This window comes from Trachypithecus francoisi, unplaced genomic scaffold, assembly GCF_009764315.1.
Source record: "Trachypithecus francoisi isolate TF-2019V2 unplaced genomic scaffold, Tfra_2.0 Lachesis_group20, whole genome shotgun sequence".
In the NCBI taxonomy this organism is placed as follows: Eukaryota; Metazoa; Chordata; class Mammalia; order Primates; family Cercopithecidae; genus Trachypithecus; species Trachypithecus francoisi.
In genome coordinates, this window is record NW_022681466.1 from 44,332,108 (window position 1) to 44,352,051 (window position 19,944).

The following is a 19,944-nucleotide window of genomic DNA, read 5'->3' on the forward strand; positions in this document are numbered from 1 at the left end:
TGGGAGGCGGAGGTTACAGTTAGCCAAGATCGCACCACTGCACTCCAGCCTGGGCAACAGAGCCTCAAAAAAAAAAAATTAATAATAATAAAATAAAGCCTCACTTTTAATACCCAAACAATTCTCAGAAGATGTTCTAAAAATCATGGTCTGACTTATTTTTGGTGAAAATTCATCATACATGTAATAGAAAGAACAAAGTAATCAACTCGAGAATAGTATAGAACCAACTTAATTTCTCACATTAGTTAAAAGTGTGTATACAATTCAAAACAGCAGATAATTTGAGCCTGATTTAATAGTTCAGAGAGGGGGGGTCTACCTAGTACTGAAGAAATCTACTCAAAGCAAAACAGTGATGTCATGACCTGCCCCTGGTTTCCCAATCCTGCCCTCTAACTAGATCTTTTTTTAAAAATTTCACTCCATGTGAAACACACACGGCTAAGCTCAGTGCCAGGGCTATCCAAATGAGAAGAAATCCCTGAGAGAATGGCCCAGGTCATGTTTCCAAAGGGAATTATAGTTCTTTTTGGGGTTATTTCTAAATGTGAGCCAGCTGTTTGCACAGCCATCTCTGAGACTGTTGGCTAGAACAGACCACAACTCCTAGAATTACCCTGGGAGGCTGAGGGAACCTGGAGTCTAGACCTAGGACATATTCCGATTCAGTTCAGACTTCTACAGAGAAACATTTCCAAATGCTGAGATATAGCCAACTAAACTGCTGGGTAAACCCAGAGGCACAAGAGCTTACCGATACCAAGTTAACAAAATACAGCAATGACCACAATTACCAACGATCTCAGACAAGTCATTTAACTTCTCTGGTCCTCAAAATCCTCCTATAAAACGAAAAGGCTGGACTTTGAGAACTCTTCCTATTCTAACATCCTATAAGCCTGTAAGCCTGTATTTCAACATGTTGCACTGAGCCTTGTCTTCATTAGTGCCACATCTGTTGTCTCATTCTAGGATAAAATCACACAGCCAGTACTTTTTTAAAAAGTCTGGCAATGTTCATAAGAGTCTCTGGGGTGAGCAGAAACTCTCTTGAACAGTCTACGCTCACTAGTGCATGTCAGTGGCATGCTGGCACCAACTCATGTCAGTTTCCAAGAGCTGCCTTAAATTTTCAAGAGTTTTGTGAGTGGGTTATCAAACTATTGGTAGGACAAACAGATAAGCAAAATGTGGTATATACCCAACACGATGGAATATTATTTTGTCATAAAAAGGAATGAAGTACCAATACATGCTACAAGGATGAAACTTGACAACATCATGCTAAGTGAAAAGAAGCCAGTAATAAAAGTCCACATACTATATGATTCCATGCATATGAGAGTCCAGAATAGGAAATCTATAGAGATAAAACAGACAGATTAGGGTGAGGGCAGAGGGATGGAATAGTGGAATAGATGAATAGTAGTCAAAGGTATGGGGTTTCTTTTGAGGTGGTGAAAAAATTCTAAAATTGGCTCTGGTGGTTGTATATATCTATGGATATGCTGAAAACCACTAAACTGTATATTTTACATGTGTGAATCATACAGTATGTGAATAATAATTAAGATGTTTTAAAAAAATAAACAGGTGGTACATCAAAATTGGACACAGGAGGAATATCTACACTATGGAAACTGGCAAACACTACAAATTAGCCCTGTCTCTCTTCATACCAAGCTGGTTGTTAAACATTTACTGAGTGCACAGTCCTTTGGCCTAGAGGTTTCTTACTGACCCAAATTTGAATTTATGTTTGATCATTCGTCCACAAATTAATATATTTGGTTCCCTCAGAGGGTATGTCCTAGACCCAGAGTTCAGCTCTATTCCATGAACAATCAACATTGCAAGAAAATAATATAACTGTTAAGGTAAAACAGCACAGCACTTACGAGTCAGTATCCAGTGAAAAGTAATCATACAGCTTAACTATTCTGGGATGATCCAGTTCTTTATGAATCCGGTATTCCCTACATGCATGCCTGTAAACAAAAGGGAAAATTAACAAGAAGGTATATTGGCCTACCTTTTAGAACTCTTCAAAGATCTTCCTAAATATTCAATCATTTCTCTATTGTCTCCACATGTTAATTCCATTCTGGTCCATCTGGTCCCTCATCTGACTTCTCTCTTTGCTCATCCTATTTTCTCTATTGGAATCTACCAAGCTATTGAGAAAATAATAGGTGCTCTCGCTGGGCGCAGTGGCTCATGACTGTAATCCTAGCACTTTGGGAGGCCGAGGCAGGTGGATCACGAGGTCAAGAGATAGAGACCATCCTGGCCAACATGGTGAAACCTCGTCTCTACTAAAAATAAAAAACTTAGCTGGGCGTGGTGGTGCGTACCTATGGTCCCAGCTACTTGGGAGGCTGAGTCAGGAGAATCACTTGAACCCAGCAGACGGAGGTTGCAGTGAGCTGAGGTCACGCCACTGCACTCCAGCCTGGTGACAGAGCAAGACTCCATCTCCAAAAAAAATAAATAAAATAATAGGTGCTCAAATATTTGTTAAGTGAATAGATGTCAACCCTTTTCATCCCTTTCAAGTTCATTCTATGATAATCACACCTCTTTTCCACTTATACTCAAGTATCATAGATTTTAAAATAACAAAGACAGTTATTTTCCCCCTCCTCTAAAGCTGATACATCAAATCATATCTGTAAATGTATATATGCTGGGGTAACACCAAAGGGGTCATTTTTATCATGTAAACCCCTTAGGTTAAAGGATTATCTGTTACATAAATCTATTAGCAGTACTTTGTAGTTTTTGTTTTTAAATTCTTCTTCTTACAAAAATAATTTAAGTGCTATTAGCTTTACTTTATTCTAATAAAATATGAAATGTGAGATTATGGAACCCCAGTTTTCTTGGAATGGCATATTTGATGCAGTCATCCACTGTGTAACAACCCTTTGGTCAATGATGCTAAGCCACATATATGACAGGGGTCCCATAAGAGTATAACAGAGCTTCCCATGAACTGAGGAAGAAAAAAAAAAGTACAACAGAGCTGAAAAATCCTATCACCTGGTGACGCAGCAGTCAAGAGTTACCGCACAATGCATTATTCATGCTTGTGGTGATGCTGGTAGAAACAAACTTACCGTGCTGCCAGCCATATTAAAGTCTAGCACATACAGTTATCTACAGTATATAACACTCGATAATAATAAATGAATACATAATTGGTTTATGTATTTACTATACAGCAGGCCCTTAAATAACATCATTTTGTTATAACGTTAATAAAAAAAAAAAGTCAGCCAGGCACCGTGGCTCATGCCTGTAATTCCAGGACTTTGGGAGGCCGAGGCAGGTAGATTACCTGAGGTCAGGAGTTCGAGACCAGCCTGACCAACATGATGAAACCCCGTCTCTACTAAAAATACAAAAATTAGCTGGGTGTGGTGGTGGCCACCTGTAATCCGCGCTACTCAAGAGGCTGAGGCAGAAGAATCACTTGAACCTGGGAGGTGGAGGTTGCAGTGAGGCAAGACTGCGCCATGGCACTTTAGCCTGGGTGATAAAGTTAGACTCTGCCTCAAAAAAAAAAAAAAAATCAATTCCTGGTCGGCACCACTGTCCATGTGGAGTCTGTGTGTTCTTTCCCTGTCTGCGTGGGTTTTCTCAGGTTATTCTGCTTTCCTCCCACATCCCAAAGGCACATGGGTTGGGTTCACTGGCATATCCACATGGTCCGTGTGTGTGTGTGTGTGTGTGTGTGTGTGTGCATGCACCCGCCATGCAATGGGACAGCATCCTGTCTAGGGTGGCTCCCACCTTGCCCCTGAGCTGCTGATATAGGCTCTGGTCACCCTCAATCCTGAGTGGGGAATGAGTGGGTAAATGTTACCTTGTTTCTATTAATCTTTCTTAAATTTATATAAAGTTCATATATATTTCAATGTTTAGTATTAGAAGTGTTTTAGTCTTTATTTAGAAGCTGGGTAATGGTTTTGTGACCAGGAATATGCCACAGGAACTTAACTCTTGTTTATGTCAATTAGCCTATGGTAAAATTGGTTTTGTTACACCTTGTTTCCCTTAAAGTTGCAGTTTCCAAGTACCTATCACTGCTATTAAGTGAAGGCTTACTGTACTGCACTTTTTTTGTTTGTTTTTGAGACCGAGTCTCACTCTGTTGCCAAGGCTGGAGTGCAGTGGCGCAATCTCAGCTCACTGTGGCCTTTGCCTCCCAGGTTCAAGCGATTCTCCTGCCTCAGCCTCCCAAGTAGCTGGGATTACAGGCACATATCAGCACGTCCAGCTAATTTTTGTATTTTTAGTAGAGAGGGGGTTTTGTCATGTTGGCCAGGTTGATCTGGAACTCCTGACTTCAAGTGATTAGCCCGCCTTGGCCTCCCAAAGTGCTGGGATTACAGGCATGAGCCACGGCACCTGGCCTGCACTGTACTTTTTAATTATTTAAATTTTAGAGACGGGGGCAGTGGCTCATGGCTGTAATCCCAGCACTTTGGGAGGTCGAGGCAGGCGGATCGCTTGAGGTCAGGAGTTTGAGGCCAGCCTGGCCACCATGGAGAAACTCCATCTCTACTAAATATACAAAAAGCAGCAGGGAGTGGTGGTGCACACCTGTAATCCCAGCTACTTGGGAGGCTGGGGCAGGAGAGACGCTTGAACCCAGAAAGCAGATGTTGAAGTGAGCTAGATCACACCACTGCACTCCAGCCTTGGTGACAGACCAAAACTCCATCTCAAAAAAATTAAAAAAAATTTTAGAATGTACTCCCTTCTACTTATCAAAAAAAAGAAAAATTGTAACTATAAAACAAACTCAGGCAGGTCCTTCAGGGGGTATCCCAGGAGAAGGCATTGTTATCATAGGGGGTGACAGCTTCATGCACGTTACTGTCCCTGAAGAGCTTCCAGTGGGACAAGATGGAGATGGAAGAAAGTGATATTGATGGTCCTGACCCTGTGCAAGCCTAGGCTAATGAGAGTGTGCCTTAGTTCTTAACAAAAAAATGTTTAAAAATAAAAAAAAGGCCAGGCGCGGTGGCTCAAGCCTGTAATCCCAGCACTTTGGGAGGCCGAGACGGGTGGATCACGAGGTCAGGAAATTGAGACCATCCTGGCTAACATGGTGAAACCCCGACTCTACTAAAAAATACAAAAAAACTAGCCAGGCGATGTGGCGGGTGCCTGTAGTCCCAGTTACTCGGGAGGCTGAGACAGGAGAATGGCGTAAACCCGGGAGGCGGAGCTTGCAGTGAGCTGAGATCCGGCCACTGCACTCCAGCCTGGGTGACAGAGCGAGATTCCGTCTCAAAAAAATAAAAATAAAAAAAAATAAAAAATAAAAAAATTTTAACAGAAAAAAGCTTATAGAATAAGGACACAAGGAAAGAAAATATTTTCATACAACTGTGTACAATGCGTTTTTTTAAAGCTAAGTGTAGGCCAGGCACGGTGGCTCAAGCCTGTAACCCCAGCACTTTGGGAGGCCGAGACGGGCAGATCACGAGGTCAGGAGATCGAGACCATCCTGGCTAACACGGTGAAACCCCGTCTCTACTAAAAAATACAAAACAAACTAGCTGGGCGAGGTGGCGGGCGCCTGTAGTCCCAGCTACTCGGGAGGCTGAGGCAGGAGAATGGTGTAAACCCAGGAGGCGGAGCTTGCAGTGAGCTGAGATCCGGCCACTGTACTCCAGCCCGGGCAAAAGAATGAGATTCCGTCTCAAAAAAAAAAAAAAAAAAAAAAAAAAGCTATGTGTTATTACAAGAGTCAAAAAGTTTTTTTAAAAAGGCAGTTTCTACAGCAAAAAGGTTACAGTAAGCAAAGATTAATTTACACTTGAAAAAATTTTTAATAAATGTAGTGTAGCCTTTGTGTACAGTGTTTATAAAGTCTACAGTAGTGTGCAATATTATCCTAGACTCTGACTCACCCAGAGCAACTTCCAGTTCTGCAAATTCTATTAATGGTACAGGTGTACCATTTTTATACTCTATATTTACTGTATCTTTTCTATGCTTAGATATGCTTACATACACAATTAGTAACACAATTGTCTATAGCAGGGGTCCTCAACCCAGTACAGGTCCGTGCCTTGTTAGGAACTGGGCCACACAGCAGGAGGTGAGCAGTGGGTGAATGAGTGAAGCTTCATCTGTGTTTACAGCTGTTCCTCATAGCTCGCATGACCGCCTGAGCTCCTGGTCTGTCAGCGGCAGATTCTCATAGGAGTGCAAACCCTACTGTGAACTGTGCACACTAGGGATCTAGGTTGTGTGCTCTTTATGAGAACCTAACGCCTGATGATCTGTCACTGTCTCCCATGACCACCAGATGGGACCGTTTAACTGCAGGAAAGCAAGCTCAGGGCTCCCACTGATTCTACATTATGGTAAGCTGTGTAATTAATTCGGTATATATTACAATGTAATAGTAATAGAAATAAAGGACACAATAAATATAATGCACTAGAATCATCCTGAAACCATCTCCCCCCAACCCCAGTCCATGGAAAAACTGTCTTCCATAAAACTGGTCACTGGTGCCAAAAAGGTTGGAAACCGCTGGCCTATAGTATTCAGTACAGTAACATGCTATATAGGTGTGTAGCCTAGGAGCAATGGGCTATACCATACAGCCTAGGTATATAGTAGGCTATACCATCTAAGCTTACATTAAGTACACTCTGTGATGTTTACACAACAAAATCACCTAACGATGCATTTCTCAAAACGTAGCCCCATTGTTAAGCAACATATGACTAACATGATTAGCATTTTTAAGGTACTTTTCTAGTTTAAAATCATTTCATAAGGAACAAAAGTATACTGTATAGCCTGACATATTCATATTCTGAATTTTAGAAGAACAACAGAATATGCTTACACAATATAATTACCAATACTATTTTAAGAACGTAGTTCTGGCTGGGTGTGGTGGCTCACGCCTGTAATCCCAACACTTTGGGAGGCTGAGGTGGGCAGATCACCTGAGGTCGGGAGTTCAAGACCAGCCTGACCAATATGGAGAAACCCTGCCTCGACTAAAAAAAAATACAAAATTAGCCGGGGTGGTGGTGGTGCATGCCTGTAATCCCAGCTACTTGGGAGGCTGAGGCAGGAGAATCGCTTGAACCCAGGAGGCGGAGGTTGTAGTGAGCTGAGATTGTGCCATTGCACTCCAGCCTGGGCAACAAGAGCAAAACTCCGTCTCAAAAAAATAAAATAAAATAAAAAAGTAGTTCTTATTTACAAAGAGAGTAACTGTGATATTTTAAGTAATTCAGCACTATATTGGCTTTTGTTACAAGGCTAGTTGGAAAGGGGACACTTTCCATAGTATGGTAAAATAAAACTAAAAAACAGTGATGTTTTCAGAAACAGGTAAACTATAGTATACCAAAAATACAAAGAAAGTACTCAACTAAAGAAAAGCTGAGGAAAAAATTAGGGGACGTGGGGAAAGGGAGAAATAGGAATCTGAAAGTAATTACATATATTTTTCCCCAATGGAAACTATTTGGGCTTAGTTTTCAAGCTGCCACTTTTGGCCGTTTTGCCTCCCCTGATGCTTCATTTCATCATCTTTACGTTTTTCCAAAAAATGACTTGCCAGCACCAAGGCAGAGTGGTGTTAGAACACACACTACCCTGGGAACACAGAGGCCTGGCTCCTTGCTGTGGCTCTGTGGCTTCACCTCTCTGAGCTTTAGTTTCGGCATCACTGGACCGGATGTTTTGAAGTGAGCTTGCTGCAGACACTCAGCATATGTAGCTTTGGCCTCCCCAACCCCCAATTCCACCAAAGTAGCTCCACACTTGTTTTTTTTTTTTAATTACACACATATATTTAACAGTACAGTTTTACACAGAGTACTAAGAGCACTTTTCTTCATATTTTACAGAAGTGCTAGAAACACACAGATTTTCTTTTTCTTTTAAGACAGAGTCTTGCTTTGTCACCCAGGTTGGAGTGCAGTGGTGCCATCTCAACTCACTGCAACCTCCGCCTCCTGGGTTCAAGCGATTCTTCTGCCTCAGCCTCCCAAGTAGGTGAGATTACAGGTGCGTGCCACCACGCCCAGCTAATTTTGCATTTTTAGTAGAGACCGGGTTTTACCATATTGGCCAGGCTGGTCTCAAACTCCTGACCTCATGATCTGCCCGCCTCGGCCTCCCAAAGTGCTGGGATCATAGGTGTGGACCACTACACCCAGCCCAGATTTTCTTTTTTTTTTTTTTTTTGAGACAGAGTCTTGCTCTGTCTCCCAGGCTGGAGTGCAGTGGCCCGATCTCGGCTCACTACAACCTCCGCCTCCGGGTTCAAGCATTCTCCTGCCTCAGCCTCCTGAGTAGCTGGGACTACAGGCGTCCGCCACCACCCCTGGTTAATTTTTGTATTTTTAGTAGAGACGGGGTTTCACCATATTGGTCAGGCTGGTCTCGAACTCCTGACCTTGTGATCCGCCCGCCTTGGCCTCCCAAAGTGCTGGGATTACAGGCTTGAGCCACTGCGCCCGGCCCCAGCCCAGATTTCCTATTAGTAATCATACACATCACCAAATCTAGCTCCTAAATAGGATGCATTTTGTTTAGAATTTAAAGGTTTAAGGGCAATAAGCAGGAGAGGAAAAAGTATGTACATTTTTATTTTACAAAACTGACTAAAAAATACATTCAAGAAATAGTAAAGAGAATTTAATACGATCTTGTTGGGTGTGGTGGCTCATACCTGTAATCCCAGCACTTTGACAGGCTGAACTGGGAAGACTGCTTGAGCCCAGGAGTTCAAGACCAGCCTGGGCAACACAGTGAGACCCCATCTCAAAAAAAAGAATTTAATATGATCTCATGTGCCCTGAAGGAGGTGGCACCTGATTAAGAGGGGTAATCGCTATGTCCAAATAATCTCCTACATGGAGCTTCTGCAACTGCAGAGTCACAGAATCATCAGTCCCCTTTCTGCCAGCACACTTGCATTTTAAAATACATCAACATTCCTTGTAATATCGCATTTTTTTTTTTTTTTTTTTGAGACGGAGTCTTGCTCTGTCGCCCAGGCTGGAGTGCAGTGGCCGGATCTCAGCTCACTGCAAGCTCCGCCTCCCGGGTTTACACCATTCTCCCGCCTCAGCCTCCCGAGTAGCTGGGACTACAGGCGCCCACCACCTCGCCCGGCTAGTTTTTTGTAATTTTTAGTAGAGACGGGGTTTCACCGTGTTAGCCAGGATGGTCTCGATCTCCTGACCTCGTGATCCGCCCGTCTCGGCCTCCCAAAGTGCTGGGATTACAGGCTTGAGCCACCGCGCCCGGCCGTAATATCGCATTTGATAAAAATAAGGGTGCTGCTGTCTTTGCTTCTGAGACAAAGACACAGTGGCTCAAGCTTGTAATCCTAGCACTTTGGGAGGCCGAGGCAGGTGGATCACGAGGTCAGGAGAACGAGACCATCCTGGCTAACACAGTGAAACTCTGTCTCTACTAAAAATACAAAAAAGTTAGCCGGGCGTGGTGGCAGGCACATGTAGTCCCAGCCACTCGGGAGGCTGAGGCAGGAGAATGGCGTGAACCCGGGAGGCGGAGCTTGCAGTGAGCGGAGATCGCGCCACTGCACTCCAGTCTGGGCGACCGATGAGACTCTGTCTCAAAAAGACAAAACAAAAACAAACAAACAAACAAAAAGTTTAAAAATTTAGGGACTAAACAGATCACTGTTTTAAATTATTTTTCACTCTAGCATGCTATAATAAATGTATAGTGCTCGACCCTTTTGTTTTAACTTCTTGATTTTGTGCATTTTAGAGCAGAAACCAATTTCTCTTTTTGAGGTACAGAAAACAGAGTAAACAAGAGGCGGCAAAAATTTAAGAATCAAAATGTCATTCAAAGTCCTTGCCAATTAACGGAATTTGCAGAGTGTCGCTGAACCTGTGCCCAGCTCTAAACCTGCATCTCTTACTTCATCAGCAAGGCAATGACTGAGCTGTGTTTAACTTTCAACTTATAATCCAAGGGATCCGTGTACTACAAACACAGAGACTTCAATGAGAAACTGGAAGAAACTCATCCACCAAAATGTCTTTTACTCTAAGTTAATATATATTTAGATTTTTCAAAATGCTTACTTTTATATTTAAAAATTTAGAATAGAGTATCATACAAAAGCATACTAACTCCAATACAAATTACTTCTGTAAATAATTCTACACGGAATTTTTCCTACTGTAGAATTTTTAATATGTTATTTGAGGGAGTTTAAGCAATTCAGTAATACTAAATTTTTAAAATAAAATTTGTGTTTTTATAATGTAAAAGTAAAATACAATCAGTCTATTTTTTGTTTATGGTAGGAGGAGGAGAGGAATGAAGTGACAGAACAAAATTCAAAATACAACAAAACGAACATCTTTTATTTTCTTTTGAAATTTGCCTTCTTTTTTATCAGAATAAATGTCTTGATTCCAGATGGGACTGGGAGGTCATCCCCATGAATGGAAAAGCAATTAACAGACCTTACTAGCAGGGTTATAGCATTTTCATATTTTATAATGTCACAACACTGAAGTATACTACTTTTTAGTTTAATACTGATTTTTTAAAGCACTCATCAATGTCCGTTATGTGCTTGATGTAAGTCTCTTTTTAGTTCAAAGCAGTTAATGACATTTTGTCAATCAACCATTTTCTATAGCCTGAAATGCATGAGTATGATTTCATATCACTTAGAAAGCCAATTCTTTCAAAAGAAAGGTGGAGATACTTAAGAATTGTCCCCTCAGCCGGGCGCGGTGGCTCAAGCCTGTAATCCCAGCACTTTGGGAGGCCGAGATGGGCGGATCACGAGGTCAGGAGATCGAGACCATCCTGGCGAACACGGTGAAACCCCGTTTCTACTAAAAAATACAAAAACTAGCCGGGTGAGGTGGCGGGCGCCTGTAGTCCCAGCTACTCGGGAGGCTGAGGCAGGAGAATGGCGTAAACCCGGGAGGCGGAGCTTGCAGTGAGCTGAGATCCGGCCACTGCACTCCAGCCTGGGCGACAAAGCAAGACTCCGTCTCAAAAAAAAAAAAAAAAAAAAAAAAAGAATTGTCCCCTCAGTGCTGCTTCCTGATTGGGGCGGGGGGGGGGAAGAACTCCCCCCACCCCCCAAGCAAGAATGGAGGCCACGAGAACTCACGCAACCTCTCCCCAGGGTATCTGCCAAATGGGAAATGCCCCCTCCCCAGATGAGCTCAGGCATCATGATCCCCTCTCCCATGAGGAAACAGTAGAAAGGCACCAACACCAGCCTGGAACTTGAATGGCAAAGAACTTAAGACAAATAAGACCATCCCCTTCACATGCTCTCTGACACCCAATCCATACCCACCAGGACTCAGAGTGCTTGCCAACGGTTTGAAGGAGGGACAAGGCCCAGCTTCCACTCCTCACTGTTTCAAAAGGCTAGATGAGCAGAACACCCATCTGCAGTTGCTGTGGTATCCAACACTAGAGTTCTCTGCAAGGTCAGCCAGAAACCTGGATACTCAGACTAGGCAAAATACATACATGTCTCAGCACAGGAACTATGTTCTCGAGGTTGACCAAGGTTGGTCCCTAGAGGGCATTTTTAAAAAGAAGCATGTGCTGGTCTAACACCCTTAGGCATTCTTAGGGTCTCAACACAGTAGGGGCATTGCTCATTTATAATTGGTCAGAACAACATGTGCTTTCCTTCTCTGAAGTGCTCCCGGCCCTCACTACTGCGTGCCACTCATCCCTACATGTCAAGTGACTGGAATGTTCTTATAATAATGTAACTGCCTCTCAGGAGCATCTGGACTGCAGCTGCCTGTCACCTAAGAAACACACGCAGGGTGCCACAGGTCATCCCTTCTCCCTCTGCTAAGCCCTGTTGCTCTTAATGTAGCAGGAACCTTCCCTTCTCCAGTGCTGAGCCCCACTGCCCATCTGTCTAGAACAGGAAGAACTTCTGGGTTCCTGATGAACAAGAGGTATAGAGCAAGAGTTGCCTCGGACCAGGCTAGAAGCCAACTAAAGGGCTACTTCAAAGACCACTGTTTTTCCCCCTCCAAATTATTATTTATAAAAAAACAAAAACAAAAACAAAAAACAAAACAAAACAAAAAAAACAAGACTGCCTTTATAGAAACGAAGTGTTTATCAAAAAAGCCTGTCCCCTCCTTTCAGGGGCAGGACTTGTCTGATTCAATACTTGTACCAACAACAAGGAAACAAAACTAAGCCCAGTGGGGAACCTAATAGTGAATTAAGTCTGCATAGCCTCTAAAGTAAATGAGCCATGAACTCCAATGTTCAGGAGCTTGGGGGGATACAGGCAAAACCTGACATTAGTGGAACAAAACAATTCACAGCTGTGCAAATAATAACAATTCACTTTAAAGAAGCCCCCTCTCCCTACGCCCCACCCCAAGTACAGATGAAGACTGCCACTAGCACTATTCTATAGAGAAGCAAGCACAGAAAGTGGGACCCTGAAGACCGAGAACTTTGAGATGGGCAAACTGTGACAGGGAGGAGAACATAGCACAGAGAGGCTGAACAAGTCAAGCAGGTGCCACGAAGACACACCAGGTGCCCCCAGTCTCTTCCAGAAGGAAATGACTGAAGTAGCAGAAAGAACCCACCAGCAGGTCCCTAAGGGTCTAGTTTCTACAGACAAGCAACCATGATTTCTTCTTTTTTTTTTTTTTCCAGATGGAGTCTCGCACTCGCTCTGTTACCCAGGCTGGAGTGCAGTGGCGAGATCTCAGCTCACTGCAAGCTCCGCCTCCCAGGTTCACGCCACTCTCCTGCCTCAGTTTCCTGAGTAGCTGGGACTACAGGTGCCCGCCACCACGCCCGGCTAATTTTTTGTATTTTTAGTAGAGACGGGGTTTCACTGTGTTAGCTAGGATGGTCTCGATCTCCTGACCTCGTGATTAGACTGCTTCAGCCTCCCAAAGAGCTGGGATTACAGGCATGAGCCACCGTGCCCGGCCAGCAACAATGATTTCTAAGGCTTTATTTACTACAGCTACTTCTAGCCACAAAGGAAAGGAAAGTTAAGAGTACTGGGGCTTTGGATTAAGGAAAATCTGGATTTAAATACTAGCTCAGCCACTTCCTGTTACTCCAATTCTGTAAGCATCAGTTTCCTATTGTAATACTGAGAATACATTTATTATCTTAGGGCAGTTATGAAGATTACATAAAACAAAACCAACAACAATGCATGTAAAGCTTGTAGCATAATGTTCAAACTACAGGTATTGTTTAATTTTAAAAAGTCAGACACTCAAGTATCACTTACTTGTGGTAATTCTCCTTTTTCTCATCTCTCCAGTTTTTATTTAACTGGTGAATTTTCACAGCTACGTATCTTTGCTCTGTTAGATCAAATGCCTATAAAGAAAGAGAATAAATTATATACTGGGCAAATGTTAAGAAGAATTACAGGCAACTGATGTGAAGCTTTAACATATAACATAATCAAAGTCCAAAATACATTATTAAATATATCACACACTTGTATCAGTGTTGCAACCACCTTCTTGAAACTTGTGATTAGATAATTTAGAAGTCTCCAGACACACTGGCACCAAGGGGTTTAGAACATAAAACCAGGCCAACACCACAAACAGAAAGATAGCCCCTGCCTTCAGAATCATTTCCCAACCATGCTCTTTCTAGACACCACCTATTCCCCGTCTGCGACCCGTCTCTCTTAGGTTGCTCTTGTCCTTCAGTTGACACTGGGACTTTACAAGCTTCAAACATCCTGCCACTTTTGAAATCCTAGGGACACACACTGTCTGCCTCCTGGAGAAAATAACCCCTCACAATATACTTCTTTGGCATGATTATTTACAAAATAACCCTGTAATTTGGCATATTGTTTATTAAAATAAAAAGAGAAACAAGAACAAAAAACAGCCCTGCCTTTAGTCCCATCTCTATCTGCTGGGCAAATGAAAAGTGGTTTTGTTGTTGTTGTTTTTGAGATGGAGTCTTGCTCTGTCGCCCAGGTTGGAGTGCAATGGTGCAGTATCGGCTCACGGCAACCTGTCTCTCGCGTTCAGGTGATTCTTCTGCCTCAGCCTCCTGAGTAGCTGGGATTACAGGCCTGCACCATCAAGCCCAGCTAATTTTTGTATTTTTAGTAGAGACGGGGTTTCACCATGTTGGTCAGGCTAGCCTCCTGACCTCAGGTGATCTGCCGGCCTCGGCCTCCCAAAGTGCTGGGATTACAAGCGTGAGCCACTGCGCCCGGCTGAAAAGTAGTTTTTAATTCCAACAATGGATGAAGTTAGTGACACCAAGTCACTTCTCCAGCACTGTCCAGAGGTAGGAACCGGCTTTCCCCAAAGGCCACCACTGCCGGCAAGTCCTGCATCAGCTAGGCAGTGCTTGCTATAGCACAGTGAAAAAGGTAACATGAATTTTTGAGGAAGCTGGGTGTAAATCATTATTTGATAAAGTCATCTTTCAATTGAATTGAAGATTTCCCTCCAAACAAACGAATTTATTCGCATAGCTCCTTTAGAATAGTTTTTCTTAGTTTGTAAAGTTCAGATTAAAAGCTTACTATTTCAGTTTCAACACTGTTATCACCCATCTGCTAATTTCCACAAATATACAAATACATGAAGGCAACAAGTGCAGAAAACAGTCCATAAATAGGGTGATCACTACTTTACAGATCTTTCTAAACCTAAGTTTCTCTAGGTAAGCACTGCATGTAGAGAGAGCTGCTTATAGAGAAACTTCCATCATTTATACCAAATTAAAACCAGTATGTTTAAAAAGTATAAAAACCACTCACTTCAGACATATCTTATTTCACAAAAACTGCAATATTTTTAATTTTTTTTTTTGTTTTTTTTTTGAGACGGAGTCTCGCTCTGTCGCCCAGGCTGGAGTGCAGTGGCCGGATCCCAGCTCACTGCAAGCTCCACCTCTGGGGTTTACGCCATTCTCCTGCCTCAGCCTCCCGAGTAGCTGGGACTACAGGCGCCCGCCACCTCGCCTGGCTAGTTTTTTGTATTTTTTTTTAGTAGAGACGGGGTTTCACCGTGTTAGCCAGGATGGTCTCGACCTCCTGACCTCGTGATCCGCCCGTCTCAGCCTCCCAAAGTGCTGGGATTACAGGCTTGAGCCACCGCGCCCGGCCAATATTTTTAATTTTTTTATCTAGACAGGTCCTCAATGTGTTTGCCAGGCTGGTTTTGAACTCCTGGCCTCAAGTAATCTTCCCACCTTGGCCTCTCAAAGTATTGGTATTCAGTATCATTTCCCATCCATTCTCTTTCTGGATACCATCTATTACCATCGGGGACCCATCACCCTTAGGTTGTCTCTTGTCCTTCAGTTGACACTTTACAAACTTCAAACATCCTGCCATTTTTGAAATCCTAGGGACACACACTGTCTGCCTCCTGGAGAAAATAACCCGTTATTGGGTTACAGGCAGTAGAAAGTATTGGGTTAAAGCCAAAATGGACACTTTTGAACTTTTTTTCTTACAGAATCTTCAGTCCATCCACAATCATGAATACCATCATGGTTTCACAGCAGAAAACCATTTCAAATAATTTTTAAAAAACAGTAAATACCACCCAATTTATAAGAGTACCAATGCTATTTCAAGCATAATTTTCTCTAACTACACTGTACTTCTAAATCCAAGACACTGTGACCTACCACTGACTTTAAGAAAGGATTTTGGAGAGTGGAGAACAGCGAAAGAAAAACTAAATGCACACATCACTGTAAGAAGTATTTAGATCTCAGAAATAAAATGTGTGGGGCTGAGCGTGGTGGCTCACACCTGTAATCCCAGCACTTTGGGAGGCTGAGGCGGGCAGATCACAAGGTCAGGAATTTGAGACCATCCTAGCCAACATAGTAAAACCCCATCTCTACTAAAAAAAATACAAAAATTATCCAGGTGTGGTGGCGGGTGCCTGTAATCCCAGCTACTCGGGAGGCTGAAGCAGGAGAATCACTTGAACCTGGGAGGCAGAGGTTGCAGCAGTAAGCCAAGATCACGCCATTGCACTGCAGCCTGGATGATAGAGTGAGACTCCGTCTCAAGAAAAAGAAATAAAATGTTTGAAGAAATACATTAGGAAAAAATACAATGATGAAATTACTAAAAGTAACCGGGAGGCACCAAGAACCAATTTTGATGTTTTAAAATTACATACACTTCTAGGTATATATCCAAAAGAATTGAAAGCAGAGTCTCATAGAGATATTTGGACACCCAAATTCAAAACAGAACTACAGGCTGGGCGTGGTGGCTCATGCCTATAATCCCAGCACTTTGGGAGGCAGAGGTGAGCGGATCGCTTAAGATCAGGAGTTCGAGACTGGCCTGGCCAACACAGTGAAATCCCATCTCTACTAAAAATACAAAAAAATTAGGTGGGCATAGTGGTGCACACCTGTAATCCTAGCTACTGGGGGAGGCTGAGGCAGGAAAATCACTTGAACCCGGGAGACGGAGGTTGCAGTGAGCCGAGATTGCACCACTGCACTCCAGCCTGGGCGACAGAGCAAGACTGTCTTAAAACAAACAAAACAAAAACAAAACCAACAGCACTACATACAATAAATAGGCAAGAGATGGAAGCAACCCAAGTGTCCATCGACAGAGGAGGATAAACAAAATGTGGTACATACAATAAAATATTAAGTGACCTTAAAAAGGAAGGCAATCCTGTTACATGCTATAGCATAGACGAACCTTGAGGACATTATGCTAGGTAAAATAAGCTGATTATGAAAAGATGTAACATGATTCCACTTCTGTAAGAAATCTAAACATAGTCAAATTCAGAGTAACAGAATGTAAAATGGTTCCAAGGATGAGGAGGAGGGGGAAAGGAAAGTTGGTTAATGGCTACAGAGTTTCAGTTTTGGAAGATGAAAAAAAGTTTGAGACCTATTTCACAAAAACGTGAATGTACTTTACTGAACTATACACTTAAAAATGGTTAACATGGTAAATTTTATATCTGTCTTTTTACGATAAAAAAATTACAAAGAAAATAAACTAAGAATTGACTTAAGAATGAACATAAATAAAAATGAAGAAAGCAGAAAGAATGAAAGCAGACATTAATGAAATTGAAAACTAACGAAATAGCAGATTTGATCAACAAAAAAGTTGACTCTTAGGAAAAAATTAATAACAACACTGATTAATCTCTAGCCTATCAATCAAGAAACACAAAAATAAAAATTTTTCAAGAACAGAGAAGTAACTAGGGTGTGGAATATCTATCTATCTATCTTTTTTTTTTTTTGAGATGAGTCTCGCTCTGTCACCCAGGCTGGAATGCAGTGGCCGGATCTAGGCTCACTGTAAGCTCTGCCTCCCGGGTTCATGCCATTCTTCTGCCTCAGCCTCCCGAGCAGCTGGGACTACAGGCGCCCGCCACCACACCCGACTATTTTTTTGTATTTTTAGTAGAGACAGGGTTTCACCATGTTAGCCAGGATGGTCTTGATCTCCTGACCTCGTGATCCGCCTGTCTCGGCCTCCCAAACTGCTGGGATTACAGGCGTGAGCCACCGCGCCCGGCCAGTGGAAAATTTTTTTTTTTTTTTTTTTTTTGAGGCGGAGTGTTGCTCTGTCGCCCGGACTGGAGTGCAGTGGCCAGATCTCAGCTCACTGCAAGCTCCGCCTCCCGGGTTTACGCCATTCTCCTGCCTCAGCCTCCCGAGTAGCTGGGACTACAGGCGCCCGCCACCTCGCCAGGCTCGTTTTTGTATTTTTAGTAGAGACGGGGTTTCACCGTGTTAGCCAGGATGGTCTCGATCTCCTGACCTCGTGATCCACCCGTCTCGGCCTCCCAAAGTGCTGGGATTACAGGCTTGAGCCACCGCGCCCGGCCTGGAAAATATTTTTTAAAACACTAGGCCAAGCATGGCGGCAGTAATCCCAGCACTTTGGAAGACTGAGGGGTGACGATCACTTCAGTCTAGGAGTTTGAGACCAGCTTAGACAGCACAGTGAAACCCTGTCTCTATTAAAAAAGAAAAAATATATAAACAAAATAGACTTCCTAGAAAAATTAAATTACCAAAACTGACTTAAGAGAGAGAAAATCTGAATATATCAATAGTTGTAGAAGAAACTGAAAAGACAGCCAAATGTTTTCCACTAACTCAACATCTCCCAGGTGATTTTTCTTTTCTTTCTTTGTAGAGGCATGGTCTATGCTGCCCAGGCTGGTTTCAAACTCCTGGGCTCAAGTGATCCTTCCGCCTCGGCTCCCGGAGTGCTGGGATTATAGACATGAGCTGCAGAGTCTGGCCTGCCCGAGAAGTTTTTGAGTCAACTCTAACAAACTTTCAATGAGCCAACAATTCCCAAGTGATGAAAAGGGTTCCAGAGCATGGAAAAAAGAGACTTCACAACTCTATCTAACGAGCTAGGATAATTATGACATCAAATTTTAACAAAGCTGCTTGCATACAAAAGGTGACTATGGGCCAATCATACTTATAAGCACAGATTAAAAAATACAAATAAGATACTAGAAGCCAGGTGCAATGGCTCATGCCTGTAACCCCAGCACTTTGGGAGGCTGAGACAGGCAGATCAGGGAGGACACTTGAGCTCTGGAGGGGGAGGCTGCAGTGAGCCGAGACTGCACTGCTGCACTCTACCCTGGGTGTCAGAGTGAGACAATGTCTCCAAAAAAAAAAAAAGGCACTAGAATATCAAAACCAGTACGGCAGTGCACTAATCGTAATATAGTTCTGGAGATGAACAGTGATGTAGTGATGTCAGTTGCACACATTGTGAAAGTACTTAATACCACTGAAACATATACTTAATAAAATCACAGTGGGGTGCAGTGGCTCACACCTGTAATCTCAGCACCCTGGGATGCCAAGGCAGGAGGACTGCTTAAGCCCCTAAGTTGAGACCTGCCAGGGCAATGTAGCAAGACCCTATCTCTACAAAAAATTTAAAAATTAGTGCACTGGGCCTGTAGTCCCAGCTACTTAAGAGGTTGAGGCAGGAGGTTTGCTTGTGCCCAGCAGTCTGAGGCTGCAATGAACTATGATCGTGTTACCTCACTCCAGCCTGGGCAACAGAGCAAGACCCTGTCTCTAAAATAAATAAATAAAACCGCAATTTAAAAAAAATTAGAAAGAAAACAGCAGAACTAGTTTTACCATTTTTATTTGCAATGAAAACTATTTTACTAAAAAGATTTCCCATATATAAATTCATACGGGCATAACATAAATCCTAACAGTTAAAGCTGTACATCTGAAAGGTACAGCTGTGCAACAAAGACTACTTAATAAACAATTCTATACTTTACAGACAGGTGCCAGAAACATGTAGAAAAATTAAATCCACATGTTATGGATCTGTAGCTATATTTAAAACATACTGAATCCCTCACGTGGTAAAAATCAACCTGGAGGCTCAGCAGCCTGTACTTCACTGGTCCAACTGAAGCACTCTAAGCCAGAACACTCTTTCAGACTTCCAGTGCTAGTAAATGACATTAGAACACTTCTACAACAAAAAGCAAGTTTTCCAATTTAAAAAAATCTATTCTTATTGGAAATAGGTTTGACACATCTATTCCGTACAAGAAATAAAGATAGCACACACTCTTTTCTAACAAATATGAGGCAGAAAGTACAGGACCAGAATAAAAATCATCGTAATTCCACCACCCAGTATACTTCCTTCTTGCTTTTTAAATTTATAATTATTTATTTTTCAAACTTGAAAATGACAATACTGTATTCTGCTTGGTCACTTAGGTTTAAAAGCTGTTTTCCCAAAGATACAGGTTTTTAAAGTTTTTGAATTTCAATCAATGGATACCAACCTATACTTATCAGTATTTTTAATGTTCTCCAAGTTGGTAAGAGCTGATAATTTAACCCCTAGTCTTTGTATCCAGT

At 42.5% G+C, this 19,944-nt stretch overlaps 1 protein-coding gene across 12 annotated transcripts in view; it reads right to left on the bottom strand.

Annotated features, from left to right (window-relative positions):
- The window catches only part of TLK2 (tousled like kinase 2), a 147,570-nt gene that overhangs the window by 20,076 nt on the left and 107,550 nt on the right, over window positions 1-19,944 (bottom strand). For all 12 annotated transcript variants that reach the window (XM_033184082.1, XM_033184087.1, XM_033184084.1 and 9 more), the window contains 2 exons: window positions 13,310-13,401; window positions 1,902-1,991 (listed from right to left, as the gene is read on the bottom strand). In XM_033184082.1, coding sequence (XP_033039973.1) covers window positions 1,902-1,991; window positions 13,310-13,401 — 182 coding nt within the window. The remainder of the gene's footprint in view (window positions 1-1,901; window positions 1,992-13,309; window positions 13,402-19,944) is intronic.